Source organism: Ictalurus punctatus, chromosome 20, assembly GCF_001660625.3.
Source record: "Ictalurus punctatus breed USDA103 chromosome 20, Coco_2.0, whole genome shotgun sequence".
Classification (NCBI taxonomy): Eukaryota; Metazoa; Chordata; class Actinopteri; order Siluriformes; family Ictaluridae; genus Ictalurus; species Ictalurus punctatus.
The window spans coordinates 22,070,227-22,097,726 of NC_030435.2; the positions used below are offsets into that span (position 1 = coordinate 22,070,227).

At 42.8% G+C, this 27,500-nt stretch overlaps 2 protein-coding genes across 3 annotated transcripts in view; both read right to left on the minus strand.

The window, feature by feature from the left end:
• The window catches only part of mkxb (mohawk homeobox b), a 17,167-nt gene extending 16,159 nt beyond the window's left edge, over positions 1–1,008 (minus strand). Inside the window, exon 1 of the mRNA XM_053673610.1 lies at positions 800–1,008. The gene's annotated coding sequence lies outside the window, so the exon portion shown is untranslated. The remainder of the gene's footprint in view (positions 1–799) is intronic.
• An 18,575-nt stretch (positions 1,009–19,583) lies between these two features.
• Positions 19,584–27,500, minus strand: part of mpp7b (MAGUK p55 scaffold protein 7b) — a 45,890-nt gene continuing 37,973 nt past the window's right edge. The window contains exons 10-13 of one of the 2 annotated variants that reach the window (XM_053673602.1): positions 27,442–27,500; positions 23,127–23,235; positions 22,286–22,429; positions 19,584–20,787 (exon numbers count right to left, since the gene is read on the minus strand). The exon at positions 27,442–27,500 is cut by the window's right edge and continues 35 nt beyond it. In XM_053673602.1, coding sequence (XP_053529577.1) covers positions 20,614–20,787; positions 22,286–22,429; positions 23,127–23,235; positions 27,442–27,500 — 486 coding nt within the window. In that variant the 3' untranslated portion in view covers positions 19,584–20,613. Of the gene's footprint in view, positions 20,788–22,285; positions 23,236–27,441 lie in introns of those variants that run through there. The other variant, XM_053673603.1, reaches the window with a different exon arrangement.

The window sequence follows — 27,500 nt, forward strand, 5'->3', positions numbered from 1 at the left end:
GGAGGTCTGTGACCTGGTCAGATGAGAGAGGTCTGATGAGAATGTCCAGACTGGTTTGAGTCTCAGGAAGGCGACGGTTACGCCAATAATCAGTCTTTACATTCACGGTGAGCAGAAAAGCATCTCACCTTACACTGAAGATCATATCGTGTCGGGTGAGAACAGGAATCTGAGGCGGACAGGCGCAACAAAACTGGAATAGTTGATGATGATGATGATGATGATGATGATAATTATTATTATAACAAGGTTTAAGGTCCGCTGATCACTGAGCTCATCCCCATGTGACACAGTAAACCCAGACAGCACATTCCACTGCAGCGGTACAGTCCAGTAACACAGCTGCACACATCATAAATCCCTTTTCCTCCGAGATCTCACAGAGCCTTTCCACCAGTTAGCATCCTGCGATCTGTGCTACGAGCTCCGAGGAGAGCACTCAAGCTTGCAGGATGCGAGACACACTCAGCTTTTTCTCTGATTTATGTCTTTCGAGCTGCTGTCGGTGAGGTGAAGGAAGACCGGTGCTAGTATCTCTGCTAGGTTTGCATTTCCACATCGCTTGTCGCCACAGCGGATATTGTACTCAATCTAATCTGCGCTTACAGGAAGACGTTTAAATTGTACCCGTTCACCTGAAGGATAACTTTGGACTGTGAGCTGACGGAGACGTGAAAGTGGAACATGGGCCGCTTGTGTATTTGCCATACACTGTACTGTTTATGCGTAGTAATAATTAAAGAAAAAAAACCTTGTTTTTCGCATTAATATTCTCAGGCGGTCCGACGGTCAATCCTACCTTTCGTTCTTGTTCGTGATTTGATCCGAAGGTCATGTGATGTTTTCTTTAAACCCCGTGGTTCCTCAACACGTCCTGATTCGGCGGACAAATTCGAAACGCTACCATGAGGGCCTTAATATCGAAACACTACCGTATCTTCCAATGTACTACAAGGAACTATTGCGAAATGTCGTGCTTTAAAATTGTTTTTTTTTGTTTTGTTTTGTTTTTTTTTACCAAGTGCCGATCTTTCTGCGATTTTCACGCATGACGGTGCGGAAAACAGAAATTGTTTTATTTTATTTTTTAAAATATTTTGACGGCCGATATCTTTGAATGAGGTTTGAGAAACTTTCTGACAATTAAGCCAAGTTCAAAGGTCAAGCTGGAAAACATCCTCGCATTACAGAGACACTATTATAGCTGCGGTGTGTATGAGAAAATGTCCCACAGCCACATGACTACGTTTTCTCACACACGTAAAAACAGCTGTGTGTTTCTTAAGACAGGGTTTTCGATGAAAAACCCCGGACGACGCGGCTTCGCAGTACCAATTTCGAGGTGACGAGAAACCGCGAGCTCCGACTCCGGAACGTTCTGCGACGGACAATAGAACGATGGTGTATAATTATACTACGCCATGCGATCGATATGAAACAGCCTCTTAGCCCGTTAAATGTGGAAGGAACTTTCAGCGCTCCGTCTAGCACCGTTCTGGTCGTGTTTAATAATTGCTGTAATTGATTTATGTCTTTGGATTTCACTCCTGACCTTTTGCTTCTGCCAGACCCTCGTAACTCGGCTCATGGACTGACATGAAATTCGACCGTTCAGCTAGGCTGGTCTGAAAATAAGCCTTTAAAGAAAGCAGGAAAAAGAAGAAAACATCTCTCGATCAGTGCGTGTTTTGTTTATTTTTATTTTGAATTTTTTTTCATCCGCCGCGTTTGATTGGCTGGTCGTGGCTCGTGAGGCCGCAGCTGTTAATCTGATTGGTTGTTTAGTTTTTTAAAACAGCACGTTCACACTTAGAGCTGTGTAACGGAAAGTGCTCGGTTTCGCTCTCTCTCTCGCTCGCTCTCGCTCGCTCTCGCTCTCTCGTAACCAGCTCCACATGTGTTATCTAAATAAGCACCGTGCCAGGATGGCTCACTTTTCTCCTCCTGCTGCTAGACAAACGTGCGGATTACCTTGTCATTGGCTTAGACATAACTTCTGTGTCGAATTGCTACTGACACGTACGATATTCGCCCCATTCATGTCAAGGAAATAAAGTTATACTTAGCCTTATTGCGTGACTCTCCGACCCCCTTCCATCATAGCGAGACGCCATTTTGCCGTAGGGCTCGTCTTCAATGCTGTCTCAACGTACACTGGAATGAACCACTATATTTATCACACGTTTTGGCGCGCCGGGTGGGGTTTTTTTTCTTTTTCTTTTTTGAATTGTTTCGAGATTTACAACGCGTCAAGTAACGGTTATCAGAGCAAAGCAAAACAAAACAAAACAAAACAAAAGAACACCTAATAATAACCTGCAGATGTAAATCCATGGTGTTATAAGGTTTTTAATAAGGTGTGCCCATCAATTCATGGTTTCCACTACAAATACCATTACCAACCATCAGTTTGTAATGTTAACCAGTTAAAACCATTACCACTGTTAGTCCGTAATGGTTTCCACTACAAATACCATTACCGACCATCAGTTTGTAATGTTAACCAGTTAAAACCATTACCACTGCTAGTCCGTAATGGTTTCCACTACAAATACCATTACCAACCATCAGTTTGTAATGTTAACCAGTTAAAACCATTACCACTGTTAGTCCGTAATGGTTTCCACTACAAATACCATTACCGACCATCAGTTTGTAATGTTAACCAGTTAAAACCATTACCACTGCTAGTCCGTAATGGTTTCCACTACAAATACCATTACCAACCATCAGTTTGTAATGTTAACCAGTTAAAACCATTACCATTGTTAGTCCGTAATGGTTTCCACTACAAATACCATTACCGACCATCAGTTTGTAATGTTAACCAGTTAAAACCATTACCACTGTTAGTCCGTAATGGTTTCCACTACAAATGCCATTACCGACCATCAGTTTGTAATGTTAACCAGTTAAAACCATTACCACTGTTAGTCCGTAATGGTTTCCACTACAAATGCCATTACCGACCATCAGTTTGTAATGTTAACCAGTTAAAACCATTACCACTGTTAGTCCGTAATGGTTTCCACTACAAATACCATTACCGACCATCAGTTTGTAATGTTAACCAGTTAAAACCATTACCACTGTTAGTCCGTAATGGTTTCCACTACAAATGCCATTACCGACCATCAGTTTGTAATGTTAACCAGTTAAAACCATTACCACTGTTAGTCCGTAATGGTTTCCACTACAAATACCATTACCAACCATCAGTTTGTAATGTTAACCTATTAAAACAGATTACCATTGTTAGTCCTTAATGGTTTCCACTACAAATACCATTACCGACCATCAGTTTGTAATGTTAACCGATTAAAACCATTACCATTGTTAGTCCTTAATGGCTTCCACTACAAATACCATTACCAACCATCAGTTTGTAATGTTAACCAGTTAAAACCATTACCACTGTTAGTCCGTAATGGTTTCCACTACAAATACCATTACCGACCATCAGTTTGTAATGTTAACCGATTAAAACCATTACCATTGTTAGTCCGTAATGGTTTCCACTACAAATACCATTACCAACCATCAGTTTGTAATGTTAACCAGTTAAAACCATTACCACTGTTAGTCCGTAATGGTTTCCACTACAAATACCATTACCGACCATCAGTTTGTAATGTTAACCAGTTAAAACCATTACCATTGTTAGTCCTTAATGGTTTCCACTACAAATACCATTACCAACCATCAGTTTGTAATGTTAACCAGTTAAAACCATTACCACTGTTAGTCCGTAATGGTTTCCACTACAAATACCATTACCGACCATCAGTTTGTAATGTTAACCTATTAAAACAGATTACCATTGTTAGTCCTTAATGGTTTCCACTACAAATACCATTACCGACCATCAGTTTGTAATGTTAACCGATTAAAACCATTACCATTATTAGTCCTTAATGGTTTCCACTACAAATACCATTACCGACCATCAGTTTGTAATGTTAACCAGTTAAAACCATTACCGCTGTTAGTCCGTAATGGTTTCCACTACAAATACCATTACCAACCATCAGTTTGTAATGTTAACCAGTTAAAACCATTACCACTGTTAGTCCGTAATGGTTTCCACTACAAATACCATTACCGACCATCAGTTTGTAATGTTAACCAGTTAAAACCATTACCACTGTTAGTCCGTAATGGTTTCCACTACAAATGCCATTACCGACCATCAGTTTGTAATGTTAACCTATTAAAACCATTACCATTGTTAGTCCTTAATGGTTTCCACTACAAATGCCATTACCGACCATCAGTTTGTAATGTTAACCTATTAAAACCATTACCATTGTTAGTCCTTAATGGTTTCCACTACAAATACCATTACCGACCATCAGTTTGTAATGTTAACCAATTAAAACCATTACCAGTGTTAGTCCTTAATGGTTTCCACTACAAATGCCATTACCAACCATCAGTTTGTAATGTTAACCAGTTAAAACCATTACCATTGTTAGTCCTTAATGGTTTCCACTACAAATACCATTACCAACCATCAGTTTGTAATGTTAACCAGTTAAAACCATTACCACTGTTAGTCCGTAATGGTTTCCACTACAAATGCCATTACCGACCATCAGTTTGTAATGTTAACCAGTTAAAACCATTACCACTGTTAGTCCGTAATGGTTTCCACTACAAATGCCATTACCGACCATCAGTTTGTAATGTTAACCAGTTAAAACCATTACCACTGTTAGTCCGTAATGGTTTCCACTACAAATGCCATTACCGACCATCAGTTTGTAATGTTAACCTATTAAAACCATTACCATTGTTAGTCCTTAATGGTTTCCACTACAAATACCATTACCGACCATCAGTTTGTAATGTTAACCAATTAAAACCATTACCAGTGTTAGTCCTTAATGGTTTCCACTACAAATGCCATTACCAACCATCAGTTTGTAATGTTAACCAGTTAAAACCATTACCATTGTTAGTCCTTAATGGTTTCCACTAGACATACCATGCCACAAATAGAAGGCAACAAATTACCAGTAGAAATCCACATGGATTATATTACAGTTTCCATTAAAACCAACACAATTCCCATTATAACCTATAAATCCATTACAAATTCTATAAAGGTTTCTATTGTTTTTTTTTTTCCCCAGCAGGGTCACATGACCTTAATCGAATTCTCAAAGCAAATAGACTCATTCGTCCGTTCACATTAGTTGTAATTAGTTGGAGGCGACGTATTAAGTATGAGGTTCCACAATAATAATGAGTCTCGGACTCAAGTTGTACAATTCGTGGCTTTCAAAATCATAATAGTCTGTAGCCGAGAGATAACTTACGTTTATAGCCTCGAAATGTTACCTCGTGGCCTGAAATTTGACCTCAGAGTCGCCTCAGGAGCTCCGTAGTTTTTGAAATGCTGTAGAAAGTAACGTTTGTGTCTTATCGCTCGGACCCAAGACGACAATTTCGGAACGATTCGCTTCGTCCAGCGATCTCACGATCAGCTGCAGCGTACACGACTTCAACAAAAGCTAAGGTCGACATCGTACGACTTCACTGGTGCGAAACTGAACCTTGTTCATTCGAACTGGTACGAATTTCTCCTGAGATCACGTTTTGCCGTGTCACCTCTAAGATCTAAAAACGTAAATAAGATTCCGCCCAGTTATTTTATCCGGGGTACAAGTTGGGGGACACCCAGGACGGGGCGCCGACCCGTCACATGGTACAACCGTACACACGTTCACACGCTGCGGACGATCCGGAAATGCCGATCGGCCTACAACGCACGTCTTCGTATCGGGGGAGGAAACCGGCGTACCCGGAAGAAACCCCCCATTTACGCCTCAGCAATTTCACGATAATAGTATTTTTTTTTTTAAACCGATATCATTTTTATCCATTTATAGTTACTTTTAACGTCGTGGAACATCCTCGAAGCGGGTTTGTTTTCCGGTTATCACTTACGTTATGGCAGCTATAAACACTCGTTCCCTCACCAGCCTTGTTTTTTTCTCTTTCTTTGAAAAGAAGAAGAAGAAGAAAAAAAGCACCCTGCCATGTCACTGAGACAAAAGGCAAGGCTACAGATTTCCTGTTCCAAAGCACTGACGCTGGAGACTCCTCCCATAAAAGCCCTAATCGTAATAATCATCATCTCACAGCTACTTGTGTATCACGACGCGAAGGGGAAAAAACGCGTGCAGGTGATGCAGGATATGAGAAATGAGTAAGAAAAACGAGAAAATGATGAGGATGAGGAAAACGTATTCCCGAAGCTCGTAATGTCATTTTAAGTGTTAGAACAAGTAATATTACGAAACATTACTCATCCAGCCTGCCGTGATTTCATTTCCATGTGTGTGACCAGCGAGCCTCGCGTTTTTCTCGTCTCATAATGTCACATCACTAATCAACTATCTCCGAAGTTAAATCCCACGAAGTCCCTTTTGCGTCATGTTTTCTCGTAGCTAATAAATCACCGCCGGCCGAATATCACGCACAGGGTCCGGTAAACGGAGCCCGATGACCGGCTCAGATCAGCGCCGTCTTCTTTGCCCGTTAACCGAGGAGCGGCTTTGATCGAGAGGGTTTACGTTTTTAGAAAAAACAACCCGGAAACGACACGGACGAGACTGGATAAACGATCTTTTCTCGCCTTACTTGAGATTTACACACCTGGTTTAATTTGAAGTCATGTGACCTTCAGTGTACGTTCATCAGATTTCATTTTACGTTAATCCTGGAGTCGAGTTCTGCTCGATAGTGATGGTGTTCCTTACACGGATAACGGTGCCGTCTGGATCTGACCCGCTCGCCTCCTTCTGCATAGCAATCTTCCGGGCCTTTGATTCCTCTTTTAAATACGAACCTTGCGGGAAAGCACGGCGAGGTTTCGTTCAGAATCACGGCAGGGTTTTTTTTCTTTCTTTTTCTTTTCCTTTTTCGAGGCAGTGTTATTTCAAGGGGTGCGTTCAAAACCCGATTTAAACAACCGTTCAGATTCGCTGTTACAATCTCTGGCAGCTCGACTCTCCAGCCAGCTCTGGCCTCCGAAATGTCATTTAACTTTGGGTTGTGAAGCGGGATTTTTCTGAGCGGCGCAATAACTAAACGAGACATTGTACATGAGGGAAAATGGAGTATTAATGGTGTAATACAGCTGTAAATGGACATCTTGTTTCCAGACTCGAGCCTGAGAACGATATTATTGGAGAAATAAGAGCTGGATTGATGCGATATACACTTAGAAGCATCCGCTTATCCATCTTTCTCCCTTTTTTTTTTTTTTTTTAAATGCATTTCAGTGCATTTTAAGGCAACTTTGTGGATTTAAAAAAAAATAACCCTGATTCGAAAGAGCCAATGCCTGGTGTGACTTTTCGCTTTGATGAATTGCCGTACGAACGCACAGGGTTGTGCCACATGTGCTCCCTAAAATCCCTGGGTGTTTAAATACTGTAGTAACTATATCATATAATTATGACTTAGCCATCAATCATTCTTTTCATACTAATGCATCATTAACCCAACAAATAGTTCCCATATGTTCCTCCAAGCCCGAGTGCTTTCCCGTGGACTCCCGCTCCACATGTGTCCTTCACCTCACAGGCTTCTCCTTGTTTCATGGATCAGGTCATGTTTGTTAGTCAAGAAGCCCATCCATAATTCAATATTTGGAGACTCCGCAGGCTTTTCTCCATCGACCAGTTCCTGAGCGGTTCCTCAGCGGTTCCTGAGCAGACCTGTAAACACCACTTCAGGCTCTTTGAGTTACCACGGGACATAATCGAACCCGACAGCCACCGGCTCACTTGTCCCACTCCAGCTCTTCTTTGGAAGCTTTTTGGCCTGTTTTATGTGCGTGTGTGTGTGTGTGTGTGTGTGTGTGTGTGTGTGTGTGTTTATGTTCAGCCGTAACTCTGTACCGGAATCCCCTGTAGCACATTAACTTCTCCTTACTTAGCACCATGCTGATTTCCGCCCACGTACTATTTTATGGCTTTCATGCCCAATTGACGACATGAACCAGAGGAGAAGGACGTCCCCCCCCCCGAAAAAAAAAAACCCCTCCAAAAAACGTCTTGCCGTCTTGCTCGGTGCTCCTTATACCTGATTCATTGCTGATTCATTTTCTATATCAGCATACGCACTGATGGGGTTTATACTAAAGTGGTCCTTCTAATACATTATAGTATATTATAAACTATATATTATATAGTATAATAGCATTATTTCTATTCACTAGTCACAGGAACACGTATGCCACGTAGACACTCCTCATACGACACATAAAACTGTTGTTATTTAAGAATAAAAAAACAAGTCATCGTCGATACGGCGATGTTTTCTGTAAACAGACGTTCATTTAACATTTAAGCCAGGAGAAGGAGTCTCCAGTGTCGGCGCTTTGTTATTCACTTTAAGAGAGAAAAGAAAAAGGTGTGTTTACCGCTGCGATAACATAAGTGGTCGTTCACTAACGTTTATTATTAAATAGAAAAGCGCCATGGTGTATGAGGAATAAAGCACTATATGAGGATGTGCTGTTATATGGGGGGGGGGGGGGTTAGGGAGAGAAAACACTTCAGGGTGGTTAGACTAACTAACTCCGCTCTGTTCATTATTTCCCCATAAGAGCACGCCTCGAGTGTTTTATTCCTTACTAATTAAGACTCATCATGCTCCGTCTTTTACTAATGACGTACACGAGACGAAACGAACGCACCTGCAATTACGCCTCTCGTTATTGTCAATCCGTGACCCTCCGGCCGCTCGGCCCCGAGCCCGAATGGAACATAATGAGGCATGGAGCCGGTAATGAGTTTCCGGAAGGTGGTGAGAACGATGACGCTGTAATTCTCCAGCCCCGAAGTGAGTATCCGTGCCAAGCTCCCGTCGGTCCAAGTGTGAAGCAGCTGCTTGGCCTTCGACTTAACAGAGCGCCAACGTGATAAGTATAGAAACGTATGGATTATTCATTTATTTTCCATACATCAGGTCATTAATATCTTGGAAAGGATTTGGGCAACGCTACCTGACTTTACGTCGGCCTGGACTATAGTGTTTCATTTGGATTAATAGGCTCGGAGTTCATCATCCACCTTTTCACTGTCGACTCTATTCATCACGACTAGAAAGCCTTCGGCGGCCTCCCGATATACTAACGCGTACCAAGCTAAACAAGCGAGAGGATAATCCTCCTCCATAGAAGGCCATCCAAAACGAAAGACCAGACATACAAATTAGGATATTTCGCTACAGAAAATGAATCTCCCCCCACCCCACCACCACCATCACTGTGGAATAACACAACATCTGGCTGTGAACGTAGGAATTTTGTAAGTTATTTTTTAGTTTAGCAGCTAGCGAGGCGATTTGTCTCGCAGACACGCCAAGTTTTCCGACTTATATGTCGAAACAGTTAGAGCGGTTCGAGAATTTTCCACTATGAGACGAAGTCTGGCTGCTGTTCAAGTCAGAGTCCTGAGAGCTATATGTGTGTTTTGCGCTAAGAATGGCATCGAGTGTCACCACGGTGACGAAGCTAGGCCATACTACGAGCTGCGCACGCTTTGATGATGCGTTCTGTTAAGCTCTGTAACCGATTGCTATTTACCTAGAAAACAAAAAATGCTTTTTTTTTGCGTCTTTGATGAATATTCATGAGCAGTAGGCGGTCCTAGTAAAAAGCCGTGGGTTCGAGAGGAATCAAAAACGGCCGATTTACAATCATTTATTTGAAAAAGATTTTATTGTGGCCAATCTGACAACCGGCATCTAGGCTCACGTCCATTTTGCTACGCCACGTGTGAGGAAATCGCACTTATCTAGCGAGGATTTAGCCGTCCTTAGGCAGACTGATTGTTTTTACCACTATATTTGTTAAACTGACTCTTGACTCAACACGATCGTTGCAGCAATATGACCTAGGCGAGAATAAAGAGTAAATAAAAACAGTTTCCGAGTCGTTTTCGTGACGTGTACTGATGATTTCTTAAAGTTGAAGTGTTCTACGCGGAAGAAACCTAATTTCCCAGAATTCAGCCTCATCGACATCCAAGGTTGTTGTTTTTCTCCCCCAGACCACCGGACATTTCGGATGACTTATATAAGTAATATTAGAGACCTGATCATGCTATAACTAGAGAACTTTTAGAGAACATTCATTTCAGGTTACTTGCATAAGGAGGCTACAGGGGGTGTTCGACTACCTCGTAGAAACGCTACTGGCTCCATGGAAGTGCTAGCGTGTTGCACGTGTCTAGTGCAGCCACCAGTTTCTGAAGCTCGCGAGATTAGAATGAAGACATTAAAATGTACAAGGCATGTGAAATGTCCTCTACAGTTCGGAAAATACCCTCTAAACGTACCATAAGTGGGCCACGAGAGTGTAAAAAGCCGCTCCAGGTGGCCTCGGGTTCTCTCACGGATCGGGAAAATAAACAGCCCTGAATCACTACACTGAGAATTCATACAAGCGAAAACGCTAAAGTCGCTGACTCGGACCTCCGCTGAGAATCCACAGGTCCAACCTAAACCGAGAGAGCCACCGGGGAGGAACCGGACCCGTTTCTCTCGGAGTTACACAGTGTTCATATCTGCTTCAGGGTTCAAACTGCACTATATTCTCACTTTCCTGTATCTCTTTCACGTGTAAGATCTAGCGAGGACATGACCCGAGAACACCCGGGAGAGGAAGTGTCCTGTTTTCGGAATCACGTCTCACTTAAAAATGGCCGTATTACAAGAGCCACATAAAACAGTGTTTTCCTTGGAAATCAGGTTCCGCCCCGTCCATGCCAAAACATACTCACTAAATCCATAGACGACGAAATGCTGGTTGTGACCACGATAAATAGTCCTCATTAGGGTTATATTTAAAGGGCATTAATTGCAGCCTTATTTCCGCAAAAAAACGGAGCATCATGGGAACTGACTCACCAATCTGTTTTCGATTTGTTTTTAATATATTTTTAATATAGGTTTCCTTTTCGTCAAGGATACATCCAAGCTTGTCAACGACGCCGTGTGACAAATGTCTTTTTTGTTGTTTTAATTTGCTTCTAGAATGTGTAAACTCGAGGCTGTCAGTGTAAGCGGTCCAAAAATCTCCAGAATCAGTTTAACCACAGACAGGAAACCCGGGATAAAGCCAGTTCTGCCCTCGCCCGTTCGGTGCCTGGATGCACACTTCAGGTTTGAAAGGGTTTATACGAAGAGAATCGAAACCCTTGAATAATCAGCTTTGTTTCTTTAACAATCTTGCCGATTCGAACGACGAAGAACAAATATTATCTTTTCCCTTCAAAAGAAAAAAAGTCGCGTTTCAAAGAATTCCCCTGCCTCAAAGAGTGCGCTGCGTCAAAGCATTAACAAGCACGCCGGACCAGAGCCGTAAAACAACGCCGGTCTGTCCGCGATCCGTCCCGATCCCACCGCGGTCATTATGCAGTTTACACGGCCATTTCCAAAGCGTACGTATATAATATATACATACTGTACACAGCGCCGGAGCCAGAGCTGAGGAAAAACACATTTTTGTAATCCCAGGTTTGGGCCATAGGGCCAACTGAGCGATTTCGGTCGGAGGTGAATGGGAGGTCTCCGTGGCTCTTTATGCTCTCTCTGGTTCTAGTCCATTAAACGTTGCAGGCCTGTTGCTCGGCTCGCATGCCACGCCGACGTCCTGCGCCGATACCGACCCGTCGGACGTTGCCGTAAAATCGCGTCCCAAAGAAAACAAGAGCGTTCCAGCGTAGCTTCATCATCGTGCCAGTGTGCAGAAGGAGAAGGTAGGCAAGGTGAGAGTCTGAGGCCTGAGAACATGGAGTCTACACTTACATGATGTGTTTGTGTGCTTTGGAAAGGTGATTAATGAAATATCGCCACGGTCCAAGCTAAATTTCTGCACTTTTGAGAGAAAGTCCGTCGCGGGGGAAAAAAAACACGTTAGATGATGTTGGCAGACGTCGGTACGTTCTTCTTTGGAAAACCCCACGGTGAGGTTTGTAGAGGATGTACGGGAGCAGCCGGTGAGCTGGTTACCGTGGCGGTCTTACTGCTTCGCGATCACGTGATCATGAGAAACGGTTCCGGCTTCACGTGTAGAACGGTCTATCGCTGACCCCGGCACAGTTGGAGTCTCGATTCTGATTGGTTCAGTGGAAATCTATATTATTTCGATTTATATGAAACGCGCTCATTAATGTTTGTAGAATAGCAGCTCATTCGCAGAGAACTGAAATGGGAGTGTCAACGCAGTGGAACGGCCAGGCGTAAAGCTCTTAAAGCCTCAGCTTTTCCACCACGGGAACGTCTTCCGGACGTTACACTATAGGGAAATAAATCATCAATGTCCGAATGGTGTGACCTTGTTTGTTTATTTTCCAAAAACCGCACGTCCACAAGTCTTTTATTTCTCGTATACAGAGCAATTTGCCAACGATTACAATTTACACTAGTAACTAATGTGACGACACACCTTACTTTTTATCCGTTTATAGTTCAGGAATGTCCACGAAACAATATATACTTACACGGCGCTCTTTTTTTTCTCTAATAAGGCCAAATCCGTATAAATAGGACAAATCTATAATGAAAGCGATAGCTTGTTTCCAGACATTCCATAAAATGTAACTATAAATGGATAAAAAAAACAACAACACAACGTTATTGTTGTTTAATAATAACATAAATGATCATTGCTGTTGTATAAGAATGAGAATAAGGCTTCAGGGCGGTAAGAGTAGCTCATTGTACGTCATTACTCCCCCCTGTTGTTGATTATTTTCCTATAACGGCTCGTGTTTTCTTTCTGTCTTACTTCTTATCAGGGATCGGATGGTGTACACAGTGTTACTGATTGTGACTCGGAGGCTATAAGAGAAATCGTCGGTCTCCGTTATAGTGCGTGAGGTCAGATTTCTGTGGAGGTTCTCGTATAAAAGCAACCGAATCGTTCAGAAAGATGGCAGAAGACGCAGATTTGCTCCGAGTCACGTGGCGCGGTCGTCGTCGGGGGGGGGGTTTTTTGTCCCCCCGCTCGGCTGGCATTCGATTTCGTTTGCGTCCCCTGCGAGGAGGGTCCCCCCTTTGAATCCGCTCTAATTGGTTTTGAATGTGTTTACACTATCGACGGTCACGTTTCAAAGCGCACGCGAGTGCCTGACGTGTTTTCGTTCGTAGCTTCCACGGGCGTATTTAATCAAAAACGTCCAGCTGTCAGAATAATCACACGCCTGGGCAGCATGTCGTCTCGCTGTTTTTTTTTTTTGTTGTCGTCGTTGTCGTTTTTTTAAAATTATTACTCTCTTTTTTTTTTTCTTTTTCAAAACAAGAATCCGGATGTTTATCTCGTGTAGGAATGCCGTCGAAACAGACGTCGCGATCGGAACCAGAGCGAGAACGCACCTGCCCTCCTTTTTCGTTTTTTTTTTTTGTTTGTTTTGTTTTGGCTAGCTGGACAGAACGCGTGAACACGTGCAGAACATATCTAAGCTCTGAGAAGGCCAGTGGGTTTGTTCTAATCCACATGCGGTCGATCCCGGGAGGGCGTAATTACCGAGCCGTTTACGCGTCGAGGCAAACACTACGATACCACAAAGTAGGACGAGTTTATAAAAACGCTAAATAAAGCACTTAGCTGGTACAAAAGGAACCTTGTTTCTGCTGCTTGAAATGTTTGAAATCAAATGTCAGCTTCCTGAAGAGAACCCCCCCCCCCCCCCCCCCCCCCTTTTGCCATTACAATATTACACCGTTGATTCATCGGCTTTATAGAAACAGTCTGATTGCGTGAGTTTGGCTGCAGGACGTGATGACAACCGGAGGCATGCGTCTGTTTAATCTGTCATATTCGGTAAACTTGAGGTCTTTTAACTTTCATCGAACAAACGGCGATTCATTTTAGAGTTTTTTTTCTCTTTTTTTTTCTTCATGAAAAAAACCCCCACGTGCAATATGACTGATCCAGACTCTCGGAATGAACAGACTGACATCGAAGCACCTGTCATCGAAGGAGGGATTCTGATTAACCCCCGTATAAACAGCCGCCGTTTCGGTACGATTTTCTCAACGTCTTCACGCTTTCATCTCCCTGCTGAAGTCGTGAACCTCAAAGCGCTTCAAAAAAAAAATGACGGGATCTCACTGTTGGGAGGTATAGATCGAGAGAGCGCTTCGAAAGACAGGACATTAGATGTACCGTGAAACACCGTGAAGGCCATCATCGACAGATGGAGAAAATGGGGGCGGCTTAGTGGACATTAAGAAGGACAGTTCAGGACAGTTCCTCCGAAACAGACAGGAAGAAAACTTACCCGGAGACCTACAGCAACATTAAAGGAGCTGCAGGAATATCCGGCCACTTCCTGCACGGAACAGCAGTCTCTCATATTCACATCTTCACATCTGGGCTACGGGTCAGAGTGGCTAGACCACGCCCTATTTGACGAAAATAAAATAAAATAAAAGCCCAAGCCTGCCTAAATCACCTCAAATCATGTGGGAAAATGTATTATGGTCTGAAGAGACCAAAGTAGAACTTTTTTTGGGCGTATTTCAAAATGTTTTCTTTGTGACAGCTTAGCACCCAAAGAAGCATGGTGGTGGCAGCATTGTGTTTTGGTTCTGCTTCTTTTCAGCTAGGACCGAGGCTCTAGTCAAGATAGAGAGAATCACGGATAGCTCCAAATACCGATCTGTTTTGGCACAAAATCTGAAGCTGTCTGTACGAACCGAAGCACGGAACGGTTTCCGAAGAACGCGATCGGTGTTTCGGATCGGCCCAATCAGAGCCCGGATCTAAATCCTATAAAAAACCTGTGGAATGACTCGAAGAGGGCTGTGCATAGGAGATCCCCTCACAGTCTGATAGAACTGGAGCATTTTTGCAAGGAAGAGTGGAATAAAATTGCCAATTCAAGACGTGCTGCGTTGGTAGACTCGTACCTTAAAAGACTGAGTGCTGTAGTACAAGTAAAAGGTGCCTTAAGTATTAGTTAGGGGGTGTACATACTTGTGCAACTAGGTTATTGTCATTTCTTCTATTGACCATTTTGGTTGGTCGCCATATCACATTAAAGGTGGAAAAAGATCTGGCACGATTTATCTTGGTTTCTTTAACTTTAACAGAGGTGTGTAGACTTTTATTATTTATTTATTTATCTATTTATTTATTTATTTTAAATATCCAGTGTATTTTTGAAATCCAACCACATTGCCCTTAAAGTGCATTTAAAGTTGCAGCGATTTTATTTGTTAAATGAAACCGGCTTTTTTAAAATTATTATTATTATTTATTTATTTGTTTGTTTGTTTGTTTGTTTATTTAAATTTTTTTTTTGGAGAGCGTTAATATGCCGTTATGCTCAAGTGAGCGACTCGGTTTTTATCTATAGTCTGTAAATATTTTCATAGAAAGAAGAAAAGAAAAAAACCCCCCACCTATCTTCTGAATAATTACACACTTGTTCGGCAGCTCTACTCCTTTCTTCGAGAGAACTTTCTGGAAGAACCTTGTCCAGGAACGTAGCATGGTATTGGCAGCAGAGGCGCGCACACACACACACACACACACACACACACACACACACAGACCATGTTGTCCAATAGAATGTGTGGCCCATTGGCACCCATTTCATCCATTCAGTCTCTGGGCCAGATTTATTTTAAATATATATATATATATATATATATATATATATATATATATATATATATATATATATATATATATATATATATATATATATATATATATATATATATATATATATATATATTAGCACATCTGAAAATGGTTTCAGTAGCATGATCAATGTCTGGTGATCGGTTGAGCTGGCAAACAGCTCAACCGATCACTGTCTCCGCTCCACGGGTGTGAGCCGTGACTGCGCTAAACGCGTTTAGAAATCAGGCGCCATTCGTCACACCGCATCAGCCTCCTTAAAGTGTTATATTTGGCTCAGTTCGCCTGAATTCACATCAAATGACCTTATCCATTAGTAATTAGACAGTGTAAACAGAGTGCTGGGATCGCTCTTTTTCACCTGGCGGGCCACTAATAGCACTCCCGTTCCACTCTCATTAAAATGGAAGATTGTTTCTTTGTACTGGCTCGAGCTCAGGTACGCTTTAGGGATCTGATGCAATTCGTTAAACTACAAGACAACAAACGCACGTCACGATCATAATAAAACAAATAATATACCCCAGTCAGTGCTGAGTACAATGACTGTAACAGCTATTGAGGTAAGACAAAAACACACTCACGGGCCACGGTTCAGCCAGCGCATATGCCTGGATTTATTTTATTCTTTTTTTAACAGAACGTGTGTGGACGATTCAAAACACTCCCGCCTGGCCGGTCAGATAGCCTTTTAATAGGGATGACATCAGCCTGTAAAGGAACCTGACCTCTCGTAAAGCCACAAACCTCGGGCTCCATGCCTTCCTCCGATTTTCCTCACAAAACCAGACGCGTGCAGTATCTGAAGCATCTCCAGATCTTCCGCTCGTTCTCCTCGCGTTCTGCTGCGCCGGACGATTGTAAATCGATTACCAGAGTTTACCTACGTAAGACTGCACCGGCTGACGCTGATGTTTCTTTACTTTACCCGAGTAAAAACGCAGCTACTCGTCCGAATACACCCTCTGGAAAACGTTTTCTTCAAAGTAGAAAAGAAGCGTAGACTCTTAACTTTACTTAAAAGAGTATAAGAGTAAATAAATAAATAAATAAATAAATAAATAAAAGTCTCGATTTTGATAAATCAGTGCGTCTTTTACCAAGGAACCGAAGAATGCGGGAAAACGTTACCTAAAATACCGACTTACAACAGCCTTATGTCTAATCTCTCACGTGTTAGCTAGCATGCTAATAATAACTCTAACTGAATGCTTGCTAACAGCTAGCGTACACTGATAAATACAGTCTGTGTAGCAGCAGATAGATTACAGTGATGGTATTAAGTCTCATTACCTAAAACTTTACCTAAAACACTGACTTACAACAGCCTTATGTCTAATCTCTCACGTGTTAGCTAGCATGCTAATAATAACTCTAACTGAATGCTAACAGCTAGCGTACACTGATGAATACAGTCTGTGTAGCAGCAGATAGATTACAGTGATGGGTATTAAGTCTCATTACCTAAAACTTTACCTAAAACACTGACTTACAACAGCCTTATGTCTAATCTCTCACGTGTTAGCTAGCATGCTAATAATAACTCTAACTGAATGCTTGCTAACAGCTAGCGTACACTGATGAATACAGTCTGTGTAGCAGCAGATAGATTACAGTGATGGGTATTAAGTCTCATTACCTAAAACTTTACCTAAAACACTGACTTACAACAGCCTTATGTCTAATCACTCACGTGTTAGCTAGCGTGCTAATAATAACTCTAACTGAATGCTAACAGCTAGCGTACACTGATAAATACAGTCTGTGTAGCAGCAGATAGATTACAGTGATGCGTATTAAGTGTCATTCTGTCTGCCATCTGTTAAAGTTTAGCTGCGTTAGGACTTCTTTAACGCCGCCTGATGCTAAAACGGCGCCGTATAACTCTAGGAAAATGAAGTGTAAAGTAGAGATACTTGAAAACCAGACTTACGTAATAGTATTTGAGTGGAGGAGCTGGGCTTCAGGGGTATTCAGCTAAAACTTCCAATTGAAGGTCCAATTACAGCCATTAGCATGATTGAATAGTGACAACATTTACCTTGTAAAGCTTAACCATTAGTGAATAGCTCATGGCTATAAACAAATATGTTTTGCTCATAAGTGACTAGCGCTACATGGATCCGAAGAGACATGGGTTGAACTCTGGGGAAATAAATGCATACTACACAGTTTCTCCCTAATTCAGAGCTTCCCAGCCCGTTATATGACTACCAGGGAGGGTGAAGGCTACCACGTTCTTCCTCCGAGACCTGTAGCTAGCTAGGTTGACCGCAGCAAGGAATCTGCTACAGATGACAGAACGGTTCATGTTTAAAAACTAGAGTCGCTGAACGACTATATTGCGTATATATTCATCTGCTCTGTACTACAGACCACTACCGTGGTCCACCAATTGACCCGGATAACCAAGTTATAGCTTTATCTATAAGGATAAAAGTCCTCAATGGGATTTTCTTCAAAATGTAAAGCATTATACTTAGAACCTTACTCTTAGAGGAATAACTATACTATGGCTAATATTGCTAAAATCCCAATGTCCTACCAACAAATTCCTCAAAAACGAAAACGTCTGATGGTCAAATGCCACATATAGGATTTGGAATCAAACTCCAAGGATATATTATTAAATAAATATACAAAAAACAATTCAGTTAATTCAATACATAATTTGGACTCTCTTATCATTCTGGCCTCGCTCGAATGTACATAAAATATATATATATATATATATATATATATATATATATATATATATATATATATATATATATATATATATATATATCAGGTATAAATGGGCTTTCCTCTGCATTGTCCCACCCAGGCATCCAGCCAAAGTGACCCGACTAACTCCCTAGTCGCTCTTTAATTCTATTTTAATATACTAAGCAGTTCCTCCTCTGGCTTAGAGAAGTCCAACTGGCTCCTAATTCAACTGTTCTGTTTCACCTCGCCTCTACCAGATCAAACTCTTCCGAGGAAAAACCCCCAAAAGACTTCAATAACTATTGACCCTTTTGGCTTTCCGTACAAGCGCACAAAACGAATGCTGATCTATCGGGAGGTGCTTTGTGCTTCGGAGTAATGGATCAATTTCTCCATCAATTACTCCAACTCTAAACACCGAGGCAACGTTACGCAGAAGACCGAGATGCATGTAAATCATCGTAAGCCTCGGGCCATGCTCAGCATCAGAAGCGAATTGGAAATGCGTCTGTGCTTCGATGGAAACGTCTGGTGCACGTACACTGAAGCTACCTGGATGTGTTTCAGAGGGCTTCATCCAGAGTTCACTCCTGTAGTCACGAGTTAAGAGCGATGATCGTGGCCTTGCTCTACCCCACTTAATCCAAATCGGGAACACATCTTGTTATGGAGAGTCTAGGTCTGCTTGCAATTAATGTCCAAACATGAGCTATGGCAGTACACAAAAAAAAAAAAAAAAAAAAGCAGCGGGAGTGAAGGAGTAGCGCATTTACGTTCGAGAACGGTATCGAGACATGGAATCATTATGAACGTTTGCTTTCCAGTGCAGCGCAGCAATTTCCCACAACGTAACGGGATCATAACAAACAAAAGAACTCGCCCGGACAGTTCATCAGCTTTCAATTACAGCGTTCTGTCTCCGCATACGTCCAAACAGGACAAAAACGAGTCAGCGCACGGTTTTTACGCCATCGGTTCACGTGACACGAATTCCACAGTTTTAATCATCAAGCTCATGTTTTCCGGAATCCGGTCGATTTCCTCCGCTCTGCTCCGCCAGTTCAGAGCCAGTTAAGGCCAGATCGTTACCGACGACCGTAGTAGAATTAGCAGCCGCATTCGTCCTCTATAACCTTGTCGTAGTTAATACAGCAAGATATGAACTCGGTTGGATTTTTGATTGCGTTTGGCCAGAAAGTTGATTCATTTTCTCTGAGAGCAGCTCTGACAGTAGTGCAGCTGCAATCCACAGGTAGAAATGAACGCGCTCGTTCTAATATGTCATCGTTTCTATAGTAACGGCGCATTCGCAGGGACTTGTACGGCGAACGCCCATAAACGGATGGAAAAAAACAACAACAATCAGTCGATGTAATTACAGATACGCTCAATTTTTTTTTATTTATTAAATATTAATGGAAGGAATCTTCAGCGTCGGAGCTTTGTAACAATCAGAGATGAAGTTTTCCGACACGGGGATTTTCTACAGGACATTCCACAGCAATAACTGTAACTATAAATGGATAAAAAATGACATGTCAGGGTTTTTTTTTTTTTTTTTTTTTTTTTTTCATCCTTTAGTGCGAGAATGATTACATTTTACATAAAAAATGTTTTTATTTAATGGATTTTTATTAGTTCGAGTAATACTCATGTTGTTGAGGGGGAGTTGTTGGTAAACTGTTGCCGTATGGCAACAACGTGCCATGGTGGAAAGTATCATATAGTCAAAAATAACACAAAATCGTTGAGATTACAATTACAATTACTGCTTTTACCACATAGTAAGCATGTAAAAGTTCTATCGTCTAGAAAAGAATTACAGTTGTGGATGGATTTACTCGAAATACATACTCCAAAAAAAATCAGATATAAACATGTTTAATTCTCTTTAATAAAGGGATACATTTAAGAGGAATAAAACAGGTCAGGAAGTGAAGTTGAAGGAAAAGAATTAACTTCAGGCGGATAACGGCGACTCCACGTCCGGACGCTATCACGTTGTTGATTTATTTTCCTATAACTACGCAGTTTAAACCATTTCGAGATCCAGTTTGTGTCCTTTAGTTGGGATTTTCATTAAATCCCTGGGTCTGGATCATCACTGATGATTCTCTTCTCAAACGAGTAACTGATTAGTAACAAACGTTACTGATCTTACGTTCTTTTTCCACGTCTGGTTAATACTGGCGAAAACCAAACAGCTTATGCGTGACACTTCACCGTTTTTAAACCCACATTTTGGGGATCCAATTCCTTTCCTTTTCAAGCTTCTTCAGTCCAGCTCTTATTTCAGTGAACACCATGGCCAGATCGTCGTTGATGATGATCCTCTCGAATAAGTAGCCATATTTGTCCTCCATCTCCTGCGCGGCGTTGATCATGTCCTCAAAGTCTGCCTCCTGTAAAGTGTCGGAGAGATGAGTTACACAGCTGTACAGAATTAGCTTAGGAATTAATGAACTGTGCGGCTAAGTTTAACGCAGCTAACGTGGATCTTGTTAGGCTAGCGCTAGGTCCAACAGTGACAGCGGCCGCCATATTTAAAAAACGGAAAATGACGATTTATGGATTCGCAAAACTGCACACGCTACGGTAAGACCCGTCTCGCTCATAAATATGTCCGGATCTTTCTCATAAAGGTATTTCATTTCGGGGCTGAAACATCATGTGTCGTATTGGATTGGAGTGGATCGGTCAGGAGACCGTAAAAACAGACGGAGTCAGAGCTAGAGTTAGATCATGACCAAAGTCCAGTGTTCAAATAGTTTTTGTTAAATCACAGAATCTGGAAAGATCCAGGTGTGTAGAATGGCCGTCAAGGGTTGTTTTTTTTTTTTTTTAAATAAGACCCTGGGGTGATCACAGCATGATCCACATGGCTCTCATTGGGGTTCCTCTCCATCCAGACCCCGCAACCCCCTCCCCCCCAACTTCCGTCTTTCTACCCAACAAAAATCCCACGAAGCCAGCGGAGAGGGCAGGAGAACCTGTTTGGTTGTTCTCCGAGAACACCTGCAGCCCACCCTGGAGTGGTTTTAAAGGAGACCTTTGCCATGAAAAGTCAGTAAGGCCCCCCAAAAAATACTTGAGACGCATTCCATGTCTGGTGTGTACATGACTATTTCAACACGGTACCACGTTATATTCTATGATGTGTTGGAAATGTGGACCTTGCAGATTATACCGTAGAGGGTGGAGAGGGGTGGGGTGGGGTTCGGGGCATTTCTTCAGACAATCTACTGTGCAACTACTGTTTTAAAACTCATCTATTCGTTGTTATATATGCATATCCAATGTTACCACCTTTAGCTAGAAGCTACTATAGCATTCTCTATCCTGATCGATCAGAAGGTGCTAATTATTATTATTATTATTATTATTATTATTATTACTATTGTTGTTGTTTATATTTATGGGATTCTTTTGTACTTGTACTTGTACAGCATTTGAATCCAACGAATCTGGGAAAATGTACCTTCTCTGGCTTCTCTTTCCTTTTTCTTTCCATCGACACACCTAGTGCGGGTTTACGGCTCTCCGTGCTTCTGTCATCCGCTTATCTAGCTTCGTTTCAAAACATCCAGGACCTAACTGACCGTTCATTAGTTACAAATTCAGACCCAAACAGCATTCATACAGGAATGTCTTTCTATGCCGCATTGTATTGGACGAATCTGCTTCAAATCTGTGCTCATCGACAGCCCTCTAGGCGGACACCTGCCCCAAAGGCCCGGTGTTTGAATACGTGCCGATGTGTGATACGGTCTGTGTACTAAACGGTCCTACAGAGTCCGGTGTTCCTGTTAGGCAATCAATTCAGCTACAATTCCACAAATGAAAGACACATTCCTTTATAGTCGAACATGGCGAAAGCATTACGGATTGACCTGGCCTTACCATAAACGTCCGCGTTGGCGCCGGTTCATCACAGCTGGCCAGGATTTTCGCTTTTCTCCGGCTGAGCCTCAGCTGTTCTATCGCTGGAGGCTTGACGAACGTAACATACGGTTTGAATTCTGTTGTGTACAACAACTTTACAGCCTTCAGACAAGACGAGAAAACAGTTTGGTTAGCATATTAGGAGATATTTGCTACGTTAGTCATTAAATCGTTAAACTGGCATCCGCCGTGCTGACGAGAGCTCTGCTTTTGTTTCCATTCGGGCCCCCGCGCCGTGCCGACTCCGGTGCCTGCTTCCCTCGTCAGCCGTCGTGCCGTTTCAATTCCTAATACCGCAGTTTCATTTCTCCTCGTTGCACCAGATACAAAATAACAAAGCCGTGAAGAGGAGAAAAACTTCATGGAACATTTGACCAAGGCAGTGCAGGATGGTGCTGTGTGAGGCTCGCGCCATCGTTTCATATATGATGCCTGTGGTGTGTGTTCAGTAATAGAGTGAGAATGTTGCTATAAATGTTACAAGCTGGTGAAAAATAATCACACCAGAGGAAATGTACCAACTGGAGAGGGGCTGACAGAAGCTCCCCGACCAGAATGACATAATTCCTGCCCTTGCCCTCAGCTCCAAAATCAACAAACATGACATGTAATATAGTCCTCTCTCTCTCTCTCTCTCTCTCTCTCTCTCTCTCTCTCAGTGTGTGTGTATGTGTGTGTAGCAGATCTGAAAGACTTGTCATGATCAGCATGTTTGTACCAACTCTTTAATAAGCAGTTATGGAATAATACATGGCTTCTCTTCCATTGATCCATTTAAGGCTGAGGTTCGACCACTCACATGGGGCTCCACATCCAGCAAGCACACCTTGCGCTCCGCTAGAACCTTGCGGACCGAATCCAGGCTGGTGCCGTAGTAATTCCCGCCGTGTCCTCCGTACTCTATAAACCTGTCCGTGGGCAGTTTGGAGCAGGGATTATACACGGGAATAACCATGGACCTGTTGGTCTGGCAGCCACGGGATCTGAACTAATAATCTCTCTTACGAGCACAGAACCTTAAACCCCGAGCTACTATATAAAGTGCTTAGAGTAGCTCTGGACATTCATTTTAAACCATGAAATTTTTTTGCTCAGAGAGGAAATTCAGGATGGGAGTTTAAGCGAGAATAAATAGTTTTCTAGACTTTAATATGAATATAGTACAAAAGAAAAGCTACGCCCATTAAACCCACCCGTTTTAAGGTCTTACCCTTAAAGGCGAAGTCTACAACTTTAAAGACGGAACGTTTTTTTTTTTTTTTGTTACACACATTTTTAATGAAATATCTTCCCAGAAGAGCGAAACCACAAACATCGAACCGATCGGGACGAGGAGGCGTGTCCACGTGCCTGTCGATTCAGAAAATTTCCTGCACGAGCTTTCAAGTGTTCTAGTCCGGATCGGTTCGGGTTTTTGAGTTTCAAAAACGACCGAAATCGAGGACTATACCTTTAACTTCTCCTAACTTGCACGTGCCAGACCTTACAGAGTTGTACCCGTGACACCGTGTCGACACGAGAATATCCAGAGCTTTAGGAAGTTTACACGTAATCCTGAGCTCGGCCCCCGATCCGTCATCACCTTTGACTGACAGATCTCTGTTAAAGTGTGGAAACTGGAGCCGAAACGCTCGCATGTCATATGAACTGCAGCCAGATTCGACTGTGGTCAGTTTCGCCGCACTCATCCGCTCGCACGTAAATGTGGCACGCGAGAGCGGTAAAGCTCTCGGTCTGATCTAAACGTGCATGTACGCGGCGAGGGGAAACTGGGAAACGGCCCAAACCGTCGTCGAGCTGCCACATCTTACTCCTCTCATCTCGTGTTCTGGTTTCACGTTTTGAGATAATAACGCTCCGGCTTCCACCGTAAGCGGGTAGCGCGATCGTTTGAAGTAGGTCGTAGCGTACTTTCAGGAGATCATGCTTCCAGACATTTTGGCACTGTGCGGCTTTTTTTTTATCTAATCTGCAATGTTACACTTTAAATTGGAGCCACCTGTCTGGGCCATCTCTTTGGAGGGAGGGTGCCAAAACTTCCTGTACAAGCCTCGTGAGGAAGATAAAGCATGGAAATGCAACGTTTTCCATAAGATTGTCAGTTTAGCGCAGAAAACAAGCCAATCCGTCGCTTTGGCACTGGAATCCATGGATTATCCGATTTTGAAACGAAGCGAACGGGTAACTGTTTTAAATTCAGCCACGCACGCAAAAACGCATTTCACGCCGCATGAATCATTCTTACAGTGGGCGCAATCTTTCCATCATTTTCCTGTAGGAATATATATTCTGTTTAAATGATGACCTGAAATTGCTTATTGTTGTGTAAGTGTTTTAAAGTGTGCTTCTTTTGTCTCTGACTCCGACGCCTTGGACGGTCAACGTCGGAACCCTTGGGCAGACGGAATTTCGGCGTCGAACCCTCCTGAAATATTTTAGGACAGTCCCAAGTGCTTATATCTAGTCGAGTGACATACAGTGCATCGGGAAAGTATTCACGGCGCTTCACTTTTTCCACATTTTGTTATGTTACAGCCTTATTCCAGAATGGATTACATTCATTATTTGCCTCAAAATCCTACAAACGGTACCCCGTGATGACAACGTGAGAGAAGTTTGTTTGAAACCTCTGCAAATTTATTAAAAATAAAAAACAACAAAAAAAGCACGTGTACATAAGTGTTCACAGCCTTTGCCATGACACTCACAATTGAGCTCGGGTGCGTCCTGTTTCCGCTGATCGTCCTTGAGATCGTCCAACTCGATTGGAGTCCGCCTGTGGTAAATTCAGCTGATTGGACATGATTTGGAAAGGCGCACAGCTGTCTATATAAGGTCCCACAGTTAACAAAGCATGTCAGAGCACAAACCAAGCCATGAAGTCCAAGGAATTGTCTGTAGACCTCCGAGACAGGATTGTATCGAGGCACAGATCTGGGGAAGGGTACAGAAACGTTTCTGCAGCATTGAAGGTCCCAATGAGCACAGTGGAGTCCATCATCCGTAAATGGAAGAAGTTCGGAACCAGCAGGACCAAACTGAGGGATCGGGGGAGAAGGGCCTTAGTCGGAGAGGTGATCAGAAACCCGATGGTCACTCTGACAGAGCTCCAGCGTGTCTCTGTGGAGAGAGGAGAACCTTCCAGAAGAACAACCATATCTGCAGCACTCCACCAATCAGGCCTGTACGGTAGAGTGGACAAACGGAAGCCACTCCTCAGTAAAAGGCACATGACAGCCCGCCTGGAGTTTGCCAAAAGGCACCTGAAGGACTCTCAGACCAAGACAAAGATTGAACTCTTTGGCCTGAATGGCAAGCGTCATGTCTGGAGGAAACCAGGCGCCAGTCATCACCTGGCCAATACCATCCCTACAGTGAAGCATGGTGGTGGCAGCATCACGCTGTGGGGATGTTTTTCAGCGGCAGGAACTGGGAGACTAGTCCGGATCGAGGGAAACATGAATGCAGCAATGTACAGAGACATCCTTGATGAAAACCTGCAGTGAAGCGCTGTGAATACTTTCCGGATGCACTGTAACACATACAGCGCAGATGGTTATATACAATACGTGTCGGTATCGTCGTTTCGTCGCGGTAATAACGTTCGTAAAAAGGTCAACAAACTCATCCTCCATACTGAATTTCCCCATGGATGAGAAACCCGATTCGACCGATCAGAATCATGCATTTCTGCATCCCGTTTCTGTTCGAAAGCTACTAGCTACAGCTAGCTATGTACGCTAGCTATGTGCAGAAGCAGTAACACGAGGATAATCTATACACTGAAAACGAAAACACAAGCAAGCCCAGGAAGCACAGAATCAAAGAAGGCGGGTAATGTGCGCTTACGAGACTGAACGAGACTTCACGAGGGTATATAAGCAGAAACTAATCGGAGGAGGAAGACGGAACAGGTGCACACGTTAGGTAAGAGACTAATCACCGGACACGGCGTACGAAAGATGAACCGAAGGGTAAAGATGTATTTTTTTTTCACTCTATTACTAGCATGTAATCGAATCGTTTTCAGTACTGTCAGAAAAGGTATTTTAATTCGTATCCCTATTACCGTTATTAATACGGCAGGATTGTTCGATTTCCTAGAATTCGCCACACACGACTCTAACCAGGATAAAGTGGTTACCGAAGATTACCGAATGAATATTTCCTCATCCCATCCATTCCCAAAGTTCATTCCTGGCTCCAACTGTGCTTCTGGATATTCTTCTGCTTATTGGAGATGAATGTAATTTACTGCAGAGGATTCAAAACACGGACTTCGCTCCAGTCCTCTGTTCTGGTACGGTACGATTCGGGTTTTGCTGCTTGCTTCACCAGAGTCTGTACCACGATGACTCGCTCCACGTCCCGACGAACGGGGAACAAAAATACGCATTCAAACCGCAGAGGACGCTTAAAATAGTCCATCCGTTCGATAGAGCGCGACGCCGCTCGTGCGTGCGTGCTTTAGACTTTTTCCGTCTGCTTTCGAGTGAAATCCAGGCAAGTGGATATTTCCTGTCAGTTTCTGGTCACGAACGTCACGACTCTTTTTAAAAAAAAAAAAAAAAAAAAAACCCTAAAAAATGGTGTGTGATGTGAATTCCAGGAGAATCTTTTGAAGTCTGAAGCAGAGCTATTGGTCAGAATATCGGTGAAGGGTTTTGATGGACGGACAAAGCGATTAGTAGACGAAGTTAATTAGTAGACGAAGATCTATATTTGGTGCTCATTCTAAACTCAACCCGGTTACTCTGGACCGTGTTCCTCCTGTAAGAGCCTTAAGAGCGCGTTTCTGCATTTTTAACCGCATGTTGTGCTAGATCCAATGTCGAAAAAAATGATTTCAAGAGCCTAATTATACGAATGGAATTCAAACCTTCCTGGATACGGACGGGTTACGGTTCTACGCTAGTGATTGTAGGGCGGTGAGTTCAAATCCCAGTGTGCCAGAGGACAACGGTTAGCCCTCAAAGCAAAGGACTTTGAGGCAAATTCGTAGAAATCAGAACACAGATCGATGTCATTCGTTTCCATAAGAACAGAGTCGCGCTCCGGAAGGATCTCGTTCGCATACGGTGAAACACTGAAAAACACGTGGCGTTGAGACTCACTCGTGGTTGAGGATATCGTTTTCAAAGGCACGTCTGGAGACGAAACGGTAGTCCACGCC